This window comes from Serinus canaria, chromosome 3, assembly GCF_022539315.1.
Source record: "Serinus canaria isolate serCan28SL12 chromosome 3, serCan2020, whole genome shotgun sequence".
In the NCBI taxonomy this organism is placed as follows: domain Eukaryota; kingdom Metazoa; phylum Chordata; class Aves; order Passeriformes; family Fringillidae; genus Serinus; species Serinus canaria.
In genome coordinates this window covers 60538008-60550728 of record NC_066316.1, presented here as the reverse complement: position 1 = coordinate 60550728, position 12721 = coordinate 60538008, and the positions used below count along the sequence as shown (strand labels likewise).

The following is a 12721-nucleotide window of genomic DNA, read 5'->3' as shown; positions in this document are numbered from 1 at the left end:
ACAAAGAAGCCAAGCTCACTGGGAGACACTGGGCCTTTTTCTCCCTTTGTCTGCCAAAGCCAACCAGCAAAAATCCTATGGCCTCCCTCCTCCATGCTATTGACTCCTCTGGACCACAGAGAGGGCACTTTGTGGTAAAGGTATACTCCCATATTGCCTGTTAAGGAGGAAGCATGGGATGAGGTATCAAAGAGCCTGGTTGGTACCACTAAAGACACTTTTATGGCAGCTTCAAATCCCATGAGTTGTTTAAGCCATCTCTGAAAGGTTTTAAATGTCCTACCCAATTGTCCTCAGCCAAGTGCAGGATGCCCCAGCAGATACCAAGATTTCAATAGGGTGAGATGCTGCCAGACCACACGGCTGCTGTTGGATTTTGGGAAGACACTCATTTCCTTCACTAGACCTCCCCTGACTGTGGGATTGTTTAACAAATTGGATCAGGAGATATTGCTTCTCTTAAAAATAAGCAAGGCTCTTATTTTCTTCCAAACTTTTTCCCTTACTGACTTTCATTACTGACCATAATCAACACAACTGAGGGCCCTGCTTGGTATCAGGGTGTCCCAAAGATTGTATTTCTTTAAATGGATGTATCAAATAATTACTTCTATCACAACAGCCTTTTAAAAAAAAATGGTTTTGGTAGGGGGTGTTGGGGGGTGGTTCTGACTACAGGATTGCTGAGATTCTTTACAGTAGCAAAACCCTGTACTTTCACTTTGTAATTTTAGCATCACTCTTGTTAAAGGAGAAATAATTAAGATTCTGTCTGTGGAATGGCTTTTAATTGAATTCATCAACAGATTGGGCATATTTGGTTCTGTGTGTCCCATGTGGCCACTAGGAACTCTGGGAGCTAACATCTCTGAGGGCCTGTCAGCAGCCTAAGCAGTAATAGCCTCTTTGATCTGCTGCAGAAATAGTCACCAGTTGCACCAATGTCACTTATTTCTGCAGTTCTGTGCCTTCACAGGTGTCTGTATGAAGCCAGCGTTTCCTGTGTGAAGTCAGTACCCTTGTGTCAGTGCATCCTCTACATATGTGTCCTCACTGCAGGAAAATCTGCAGGAAAACCTCCAGGCTTTTTCCTGGGCTGCAAGAAAGGCACATGCATGAAAGTACAAAGTACAACTTGAACACACTTTTCTCTCCCACTGATATTTGCAATGTTTCTCACTGCCATTTTACACAATTATTAGTGAGGAAGTTTTCTATCACAGTCCTAATCACCACTGGAGCATGTCAGTGCAGATCAACACAAACGGGTTCCCCAGCATTCAGAAAGTATCGCTGTGACAAGGCACCAGTGACAAAAACTGAAACTGTGGAAAAGACAAACAGTGCTCTAGTATCATGTTTTGCAAGCACAAGATGGGTATCACCTCCCAGCAAAAAAATAGAAAAAAATAGGAATCTTTTTAATTAAAAAGGATATTCAAAGTACTTATGATATGTCCCAAAGGCAGTAGCTATGCTTACCCATGTGTGATACAGGAACAAGTGTATGCCCTCCACAAATTTTCCTGAATTACATCCAAAAAGCCTCCATAAACTGTGAAAAAAACTTTGAGCTGAAAATATTTGGCAAGGTACAGGTATAAGGAAAATTCTTCTCTTCTATGAGTTTGACAATAGTCTGAGGTTACTTAGTTTTGCTGGGCCTACAAAGTTATTTGGAAGGCAACTATTTCAGCAACAAACCAACGAACATCCCAGGTTGGAAAGGCAGGTGTCATATGGAAGCATAATTATCAGATTTAATGCAAAACTAGACACCTGATTAACCCCTTGGCCCAGGCAGACTGGCTTTGTCAAGGATGGGATCAGAAGAATATTTGCCTTCTGTTCTGGTGGTTTCACAGTTTTGGGGACAGAATGCTTGCTTAGGCAAGAGAAGAGCCATGTGGCCTTGCATACTTAGCTTCTGTATTGATAAGACTCCTGGCATGACCTAACAGCCACTTCTGAGGGGCTGTGAACATGCAAAGTTCCGTATGTTTCTCTCTACATAGAACACAGGTAAATATATAAAAGGCTGTTTGTGTATGATGGGTGAAAGTCACTACCATATTCTGCCATGGTATCCTCTCATAAAGGCTCTCCTTGATACTGTATATATGTAGAAACCAAAAAAAAACCATAAAAACCACCAAACAATATTATCTGGAACAATTCAGAGCCGTATTAAAATCACTGTGAATCAAATTGCGAAAACCAATGTTTTCCAAATCTAAGATAACAAGGAAACCTCCAGGAGGAGGAGACATATGGTAAGTTTGAGATGCTAAAATTTGGACATTTTGGGGTCAAACAAAAATATTTCTGTACTTTTTCACAAACCATAAAACGACTGAATCAAATTCACTTAGACTTTTCCAAGAGATCTTGGTGGACTGCAAGGGGGAAAACAGATGGAAATAACAAATTTGGAAGAAAGTCCATCTGGTTTATCAAGATCTGGCATTCTTACTCCTATAGATATACTTTTAAAATGCAATCTGGTCTATAACCAAACTGTACTGATGTCCAATGTTTTGAGGGAAAATAAAACAGTCATACAAGAAGAACTATACCCATGTATAATAATACTACAGGAAAATGTAACCATTCCACTCCATGAAGCCTCTGTACCTAGTGACATTTTACTAGGTGAAGTGTCTGCCTAGACATAATACAATGAATGATTAGTAAGTCCCAAACAACATCAGCCCATCTTTTCAAGAAGTTGATACAGAGAGAGTTTGAGAATCTGAGAAAATTGTTTCACTGGTATGGGAGAGAAAACATAGCCAGAGGATCACAAGGCTGAATGTGCTATGGGAAAGCACATTTTGATAGAAGGATATTTTTACCACTTTTTTACAGAAGAGTATATGCAGTTCTCTTTTACTGTCTGCAGTGTAAAATGTACCACTCTGGAGCTTTATGGACTTCCTATTTTCAGTCTAAATTAGACTCCTGAAAGAAGGGAGTATTTTACTCTCTTTCCCCCACAGAAAGCTAAGAAAACCAGTAGTTAGGATTGCCTAGTAGATTAGCAAGCAGCCTTCAAGAGAAAAGAAGAGCAGAACAAATCATCTGCCCCAGACTAGCAGTTTCTGTTCCCCAAGTAAAGTTGGGAAGAGCACAGTTTCTACCATCTCTGGAGATGACTTAATTGCTATTCCTCTTTTCCCACACCTCCAACATGCACTCACTACCTCTTCTGCTTCAGCATCCTTCTCCTCTCATCCTGTCCCAAAAGCCAGCTCTTCCTCACCTAGTACTGAGATGAGCCTCTTAAAGCCTAACCCCTGTTCTTCCACGGGTGTGTTTTGTGGCCACTGACAAGTCTCCTGTCTTTTGACTTGCAGATGAGTACTCAAAGGGGCAGTCATGCTCAGCTGTGTCTCTGTCAGACTACATAGGAATGAGCAGCAGCAAAAGCCAGGGACCTCTTGAGAACAGGGTCAGCGCAGTAATGTTTTTTTTTGCAAAAGAAGGAATACAACAGAATGAAATGTAATCATTTGTGCTGGCAAAAAATTCAGCTAGCTGTTGTGCAAATTACCTGTCTGCTAATTTGCTAGTAGTGAAAATTGTAGTTCAAAATGTGGTTAGATGTAGTCACTGAAGTGTCTAGAGTAACAGCAGACTTCTGTTATTTTACCCAGCGTATGAGCACAGAAAGAATAGCCCGGTCCTCTGAGGCATGAAAAAGAACAAATTAGAATGAGGATGAAAGAAATAACACAGATAGTGAACTTGCGGTTGCGGCGGTTTCTCTAATGCAAAGGGCAGATTAGGCTTTTATCAAGGATCTGATTTGCCAGAGAAGAAAAAAAGGAGTTCTGAAGACTGCAAATACGTTCAGAAAGACAAAGAGTAGGGCTCATTTAAGGCCAATGAGCCCAGTTCTTCACTCTCAGAGCTGCTATCCCCAGAGTAACCTAAATAGGAGCATGGCTCATTCGTGCCAATATGCACGCAGTGAAAGGATTTGAGAGCCCATGGCATGCAAAAGAGATGGACATGGAAAAGAGCATCAAAGCAAAAGATCTCTTTGCATCAACAGTGGTGAGAGAGCACTGTGCATACAATGTAAATACAGGGTCAGCCTCCTGGAGACCTGTGGATATTTTTACTGAATTAAGTCAAAGGCATCATGAAAAAGATCATCTGCGATTCAGTTCTGTGCTTTGTTCAAGAGATGGGGGCAAGCCATGTTTCATGTACAATGTTTCAGTTAGATCTTAGCATGGGTATGTAATAAAGTGGAAAGGAAAAAGGTCAAGAAAGAGCAAGAGACTGGGAAATCTTGACTCTGCAGAGCAGAATCATTCATCAACTAAGAACTAAACTAGAGAAATGACAAATTTACGTCTTACCAAATAGCTCTTGAATGCATAAGAGTACATATAGAGAGAAAAACAGGAAAGAGGTGCTCCCTGTTGGGCTAATAAGAAGTGTCATTATGCCCCTCTTCAGTGCTGCTGTTCAGTAATACCCGTCATGTGGAAGATAATAATGATAAATTTCAGCAAAATGAACTCTGAATTTATTTTTCAAGTGAAATAACCCAATTTTCTAGAACACTGGTTGGGAGAGTTCATAACTATGCATGAAAATTGTAGTGATTAGATTGAATTTGAAAATGTGCTCAGCAGGGCAACAGCCAGGTTGTAAAACTGATCACTTGAATGCAAATAAATCCTGATTCACCAGGTTCAAGCATTTGAAATCACAAGCCTTTCTGTTCTAACAGTCGGGACCTTCAACATTAATAAATTTAGGATTACTTTCATCACTCTGTTGTGTTGGATATTTTAGGATTCAAATGTTCAACCTCATCTGCCAATCAAGATTTAGAATATATTTCTATCAGTGTATGAATTTTAGAGATAGAAGAAATTTTAATAATATCAGAGAAACCTGGATTACAAGAAAAATACCAAGTATCTTGAGAGTTCACAGGAGAGTCGTATTTCAATATCTCTAGATAGCCACAGATAATTAAAAGGTCCTTGATCTCTATGTCTGGGCCCTACTAGTGCTTGAAAATGGCATTCCAAAAAAGTCTTTTAATAAGTGGTCATAGAAACCATTCTGATTCACGGGATAAGAAAAACGTGAAGCTAAATTGAGGATCTATTTGTGTGTGGGGGAAGTTAAATATACACAACTACTTCAGAGAGAAATCTGTATGTTAGAGATGGTAAATAAGGGCATAGCAGAAGATTTTCTTTTTTTTTGTAGTATTCAGATGAAACATTTCATTCCCATGGACTTTTACATTTTATTTATTTCAATAAGTGTGTCTTGTCTCCCTCTGCAGAAAAAGCATGTCCCAGCTTGAATACTGGCATAACCTAAACCCTATACATGCACGTGCACACTCTGGCATACTCAGCAAGATTTTAGATGAGCATCAATGAGGTTATTAAGTCAAGCACTCAAACACTAGAAAACACTCATATTATGTTCCCCATGCAGCATCAATTTAATTTCCCATGTGCTTTCAGTACAATACAGTGCTAATTAAATATTTAGGGTGGGGTCTTTTTTGTACAAAACTGTAGTCTCATTCAGTCCATTAGCCAGACTGATGGCCAAAGTGAGTCCTGGGCATGATCTCAGACTCTTGAAGTCTGTTGTGTTCTGTATGTGCTCTGTACCAGTGTTTCCTTTATTCATATGTCCCACAGCTTCTCCCCCAGACTCCCTCCCACTCCCACTGCTCTCCTCATGCAGTTCTCCAGTTTGCTCATCTCCTCTCACCAAGGGGCTCCCATTACCTTTGCTGCCTGCAAGACTCCCAGCATAGGAAATGCCCTACTTGCAAACTTGTGGATGGGTGGGGTCTTCCTGTGCTGCTGAAACCACCTGCACCTCCCTCCAGCCTTTGATCTTTGCATGGAAAATCTTCATCCTTCTGTCCTATTCTGAGATCAAATTTTTTTCTGCCATTTTCCTAACACAGTTTGTCTCCTCTGCTTCCCAACACTTGGGATAGATACTCACACGGGATACACACTTCTCCCTCTGTGCTTTATTCACTTCCCTGTTCAATGCTGCTGGGCCCTAACAGCAGAGGAACTGAGATGAGAGCAAAATTCAGAAATTAATAAATATGACATGAACTAGTACTGGGTTCAGTACTTGGCCAGCTCTCCTTAACAAGGCAACATGTAGAGGGGAAGATGTGGTTCAAGTAACAAGTCAGTACCACATGTAAAAATTCAAGTCCATCCAAAATATGAATATATTTGGATTTCTCTATAGAACAGTAAAGAGACTTTTTAAGCAGAAAACCATATCCTCTAATCCTGTTTCCAAGCATGGAGCAGCCACTCTGGCCATCATAGTTAGAATAAATCATTAAAACAAAAGCAGTATTGAAAACAAAGTATTGAAAATATTTTGTACCCATAATAATAAAATACAGATGTAAAAATGGTAAATACTATATAATTTAAGAACACAACAAGGAAGATTTCAGCTCAGATAAGATTTGGCAAAGTCATAAGTAAACAAAAAGAAGGTTTTTGTTGTAATTCTTACACCAAGGGACTCCAAGTGCAGAAAGCATTACCACAAAACTTTATAATATTATAAACTTCCATCCAGGTTTGAGAAAGGGCTGTAAGAGTTGAAATTTAAAAACAAGTTTACTGTGCCTTGTATCATCTGATAAATCTGTATTCTTTACAGCTGAGTTGCAACCTCAAATATCAATCAAGACAGCAAATCAATAAAATGAACAAAGGTGATTACTCAGGGCTATAATTTCTCAGAAACATGTATTCATGAAATACTATACCAGGAAAATTTAGTGGTAATTCCACTTTGGCTGAAAACGGGCTGACTTCATTATTCTCACAGATACTTGCTATGAGTTTATTAATTTTGAAGCCAATAACTTTAATGACATCTTCTGTTGAGAGGGAGAATTCATTTCCAAACATCTCATAGACGGAGTCTGAAAAAAAATGCAAAAGGAACGAAAAGCATTATTTAGCTTTTTCTTACTTTGTCACGTGTCTTTACCTTTTTTGAGTGAAAACAAAAATAATATTTAAATTATATAAAATAATACTTATATATTGATAATTAGCCTAATTTTCTCTTACTTCCTCAGGATCGTGGGAAAACCATCTTGTGATTTCAATGACCAATCAGCTCTATATGTACATGGTTCTTAAATGCATGCAGGGAGAACAATGTCTGAAGAATCTACATTTCCAAATTATTAGACCAGAATAGGTCGAGGTAGAGCATAGATTACCTAGGTTGTCATGAGCTGTCTCCTGAAACCAGCAGGCAGTGGAGCTCAGGCTGAAGGTGGCTCTGCACAGCACAGGGCATAGCATATCCCATAGGAAACAACAGACTACAGCAGGAGACAAATACCCACAGACCCTTGGAGGCACCCAGAGAGATGACAGGAGACATCTAAGTGAACCAGCATTTGAGTTCAGAAGACCTGAAGAAAGTACTAGAAATTGGAAAACGGGCAAATTAACAATGGCAATCCCTGTCTCATGTTGAAATGAGCGTATTGATACTGACCTGGCAGCAAAAAATTCCTTTCTGTCTGTCATGTTCAGAACTTTGAGAAAAGGAACAAAGCAATCCAGCCAAGTGTTTCAGTACTTCCTCAGCAACACCTGGAACTGTATTTTGTCCTACCAAAACCAGTTCTCCCTTCTCCATTCTAGTTGTGGTCAACCTTTACTGTTTCAGAAGCAGATGCACAGGGAGAAGAATAAAACCAAAGAACTCAAAGTCAAGTTATGAAGAAGAGGGAAAATTTCTCCTGGTCTCTGCAGGAGATTAGCAGAAGCCTTGGGGCATGGGATCAATTAACTATATATATAAAGGCAATGCAGTGAACACATAGTGCTCCATTTGTAGACAGAATTGCATTGAGCACAGAACATCAGAAATGTTGACTTTAATACTAGCTTCCGTTCTTCTGTGCATTTCTTCCCAAGAACTAACCAAGATCTGTGTGAAGCAATGTGGACATGCCCTTTCTGAAAATTCATCTCAAAATTTCATTTCCCTTGTTGTGAGAAACATTGCTCTCATTTCCACTCCCAATGCATTGGTGAGTGCGTTTATTTGCTCTCCTATCAATATTGTTCAGCTACTTAAAATACTTTCATTCTCATTTCCATTTTTCCTTTCCCCAAAGGGTTCTCAGGGTTAATTTTGCCCTTTGCTTTATTTTCTCTGAGAGGATAGATTTTCCCTTCACACAATTTCTCTAAGCCCCTAGTTATATCTTGTTCAGTTTAAAAAGTCTTTTTTTACTTTTTTTGATTTTTTTTTTTAATCTAGGTAAGCAGAATTGTATCAGGCAATGAGAAATATTTAAAACCTGACCTCTGGCTACATAGTTGCAATCAGTAATTGAGAAGACCAGTGCTGAAATATCATTATTGCTGGCAGAACTCCCTTCCTTGAAGAGCAACACTCTTTACAGCTCTCCTTGTAGTTGGTGGAGATGGTGGGGAGAAAACTAAAAAAAATACAGCTTACTTTATTTCTTTTTTCCACATGGGTGCCACACCAAAACCCCCAACTATTAGCTGACTGATCTTCCTGGCGTTCATTCAAGAGCAATTCCAGTCCTGAATATAGCCTGGGCTGATAAGCATCTCTTACAGAGTCTGAGATCTATTTGCTAACTCTGCCGCAGCACCTGCAAATGACAAGCGCCTGACTATCTCCTAGACCTCAAGAGAAGTCACTGGGAGCCCAGCCTAAGCATAACTTATTCTTGTTTTAGCCTAAACCCAGCCAAGGCCTCAACAGAGCACCACAGAACAGCAGGAGAATGATGGAGAGTAACACTGAGCAACTGGGTACATGTGCCCTTTTGTGAATACATGTCCAGACAAACCTATTGGTTGCTTGTGCAATGCTCTCAGCTATTGAGATGGACACCAGGAAATCCTCAGCTTCCCTGAAGAAGATGTAGGTTTTTACCCTCTGGAGAAGGAATCTTGATTGAAAAAATAAGGTAAAAAACCATCTGGAAGATGCTTTCCACAGGCTGGATGAGACAACATCCCCTGCTTTCCCTTGCTGAGGACCCTTTACAGGCTTAAGGTCTCTGCTGTGCTTAGATTCCAAACTCACACAGCAGGCTTCCTGCTGCACACCAGGATGATGACTAACTCAGAGGTATTCTGGATTATAGTGCCACACAAATATCAACCAGTGCCAGGCGAAGAAACATGCTGTTTAAGCATGCTTTCAACAGTTCTGGTACTGAGCAGAAGTCCAAGAGAGCTGCTGCTCTTTCACAAAAAAGAACAATCTGGTTTTCTTACTGTAAAAATAGTGCATAGTTGTTTGCTCTGTTCAGTCTCTTAGCAATTCAACACAGACTAACTCAGCTGTCTCTGTGGAATTTGCTACAGCTCCCATCAGGAGGCTGGCTGCTGCTAATACAGATCATGAAATGCCATGTCTCACTTTTTAAATACTCCAGGTACTTTAATACTCACTTTTTTAATACCCCAGGTACAGTGACTCCACCATTTCCCTGGGCAGCCTGTTCCAGGCCTCTCTCCAGTTCACTCTTTCAGTGAACATTTTTTTCCCAATATTAGAGATGAGCCTCCCCTGGCACAACTTGGAGCCATTTTCCCTTGCTGTGTCACTGGTTGCCTGGGGGAAGAGAACAACCCTCACCTCACCACAGCCTCCTTTTAGGTAGTTTTAGAGAGCAATAAGGTCTCCTCAGCCTTGTTTTCTCCAGGTTTAAATTCCCCAACTCCCTCAGCTGCTCCTCATAGGATTTATGTGCAATCCCCTTCACCAGCCTCATTTTACTTCTCTGGGCATGCTCCAGAACCCCAATATCTTTCCTGTCATTCTTTCACCACCATTCTCTGGGCTTGGCCATCCAGCCAGTTTTATATCCAGTGATGACTACACTTGCCCAAGCTGTGGGCTGCCACCTTTCCCAAGAGAATTCTGTGGGAGACTGTGCTAAAGGTTTTCCTGAAATCTGAGTAGGCAACATCCACAGGCTTTCCCTTGTCTACTAAATGGAGCAGTTAAGGGGCTAAAGCTCTCCAAAAACTGTTATTGAAGAATATTTAACCACTATTTCAGTTTATATCTGCAACAGAGTGATTCCACAAAACCCCCAAGAAAATTAAAGTCGAGGGAGGTCATTGTCCTTCCATGAAAGAAATTAACATGGGTACATAATCTGGTAGCAAAAAAAAATGCTTTGCAATGCCACCAGTAAGGACCATAGGATAGTACTTTTCTTTTGCAGAAGAGAAGTTGGATACATAGATCATATAACCATGGAGTAATGGAGGTATGCCCCCACATTTTCCATCTAAGACATCAGAGATCAACTTTCAGCAGCTTATCAATAGTAAAACATATATTTCCAGATTTATTTGAAATAGGCCAAGAGGTTGAAAGATTATGAGGATGAGAGGCTGGGTGGATGATTGCTAACTGACTGAGCATATGATTGCAGAAGCCTCATTTTTATCAATACTAAGATTTAGAAAAAAATTAAAAATTAAAATCTGCCAGCCACATTTTTGGGGGTACAATTGCTCATACAGTATTGATTTTAATTACATATTTGTCTGCAACTAGATTGCTTTGGCCCTGATTTTAGCCCTTGCTTGGCAGTTTGCCTGGAATAATACAATGAAGATTACATTCAGACAAGAAAAATGTTACCTAGGCACTTGCAGCAAATATTTGTGCTGGTAAAAGGGAGCCAGGGAAAGTGCATAGCTTTCAAAAAGGATAATAAAAGTACTTTTTCCTTTAGAAGCCATGATAATTAATCGTAAAACATTTTGAAAATTCCCACTTTGTAACAATGTGACCCTGAGAGATTTTACTTCAGCTGTGTAATGTGGACCCCCTCACACAATATATTGAAAAATAAAATTTTAATTAAAATGCACTTTTTTAACATTTATTTGTTGTTGAACAACAATAACTTTGTTTTTCCCGCTCAAGTCACAAAGAAATTGTAACTCTTTGAAAATGTAAATCAAATAACCTTGAGAACAGAATGTTTTGATTTGAGAAAGATGTATGCAATATAATGCAAAAACCCCCCCAAACCAACATTTTAGCAGAACCCAGAATAAAGCAGCTTATTTACAGTGATCAAACAATGCCCCTGAAGGCTGTAATTAAAGAGCTTGTTGCCTTTAAAAAAACCATTTCTGAAATGTTACTTTGTTCAATAAAAACCACATTTGTATCCTTTCATAAACTCATCTGTAGTTCGACAATCTGTGTTATCAACCACCGTGATCAGATCAAAGCAAGCGTCACAATCGGTTCAGTATTTTTCCCCTCCATCTTTCCTAAAATGTTAAGCAGCCACACCACCATCCTCCCTAACATAAGCCCTTTATTTGATCTATTTCTCATTATAGGTACAAGAAGAGCACTTTTGTATTAAAAACAGCAATATAAAATATAAATACAGTGAATGCCTGAGATGGAGGATATCATTCTTAATGTCAGGGCATTTGAAAGTACCACTGAGATAAATATTTTATGATACAAGGTGAAACAATAAAATATCTCAGTAATATGTCCCTTTTTCTTCCCAGCAGCTTGGAGCTCCATTGGTGACTGCTCTCGAGTGAACGCCTCACTGACGCTGATAGAAAGGGCTCCCAGTCAGGGCCTGGAGTAAACAGCAGCAATACATCACTGCGATGGAGCTCCTTTCTGCCAAACGCCTCCGGGCAGTTTAGCATGAAGGGCCAGGGAGAGCGATGCAAACGAGACAAAAGCCTTGACTAAGGTGGCACAGAGGATTATTCAGCAGCGGTGAAGTTCAAGCCCAGGCTGGCTGACTCCCAGTCTCACAGCCTGTCTGATACAGGGTGCTGCTAAGCACTTCCAAGTATCTCCCCCCCTTTTCTTTCCTTTTTTTTTTTTTCTTTTTTTTTTTTTTTTTAAACAAAGACCAAGCTTTTTTCCTAAGAAAACCAAATCACTTTGGAGGCCAAACACTGGGCATTGACTGCCTAGTCCCATGAGTTTGAATCTTTGATGGAAAATATTTTCTCTTTCATGTCTCAGTAACACTCGCTGAATTCATTGCAGCTGGCAGGCTAAGCAGTCTTTGAAAGGAGATCCAAAGAACCAGGAACCTGGCTGCTCAGTGGGGAGATGAAAGATCCCCCTACATCTCCTGAAAGAGTAGAACTTTGTCCCAGTGTCCTTTTCCCAGTGCTCTTTTCTCCACTATTAAGTTGTCATCAGTTGTCCATATGGGTGCTGTCTTCCCTATCAGAGGTGACTCTGTTTCAGGGGCTGGTGAAATGGTTCTGCTTTCATGCAAAGGCTCCATGCCCTGGTGCAGCCATTCAACCAGAATTACAATAGCCCATTCTCCCCCACAACATAGCTCAGGTGAAATCACAGTTTTATTAAGGCTGCTGCAGGCTCTCAAAGTAATATGAAGGGCATAATGGATCTATAATTAGTGTCAATAAAAAAAGGTATCATTCTTTATGGGCATTATTTGAGGGCTAGCCAATTGTTCAAAGTTTATGGTCTTTGGAAAGAAAAGAAATCTATTTTAAAGTTTTAAGGAGGAGAGTTTTGCTTAATAATTTAAATCATTTTATACTCTGATTAAGCAGAAGGAAAAGCAAACAATTTCTGATGGGGAGATATTAGGTAGCTTTTTCTCCCGGTCAAATACCTCCTGAGCACA

General features: G+C 39.9%; 1 protein-coding gene across 1 annotated transcript in view; it reads right to left on the bottom strand.

Annotated features, from left to right (window-relative positions):
• Positions 1–12721, bottom strand: part of THEMIS (thymocyte selection associated) — a 70809-nt gene that overhangs the window by 50185 nt on the left and 7903 nt on the right. The window contains 1 exon segment of the mRNA XM_009092332.4: positions 6803–6961. Coding sequence (XP_009090580.3) covers positions 6803–6961 — 159 coding nt within the window.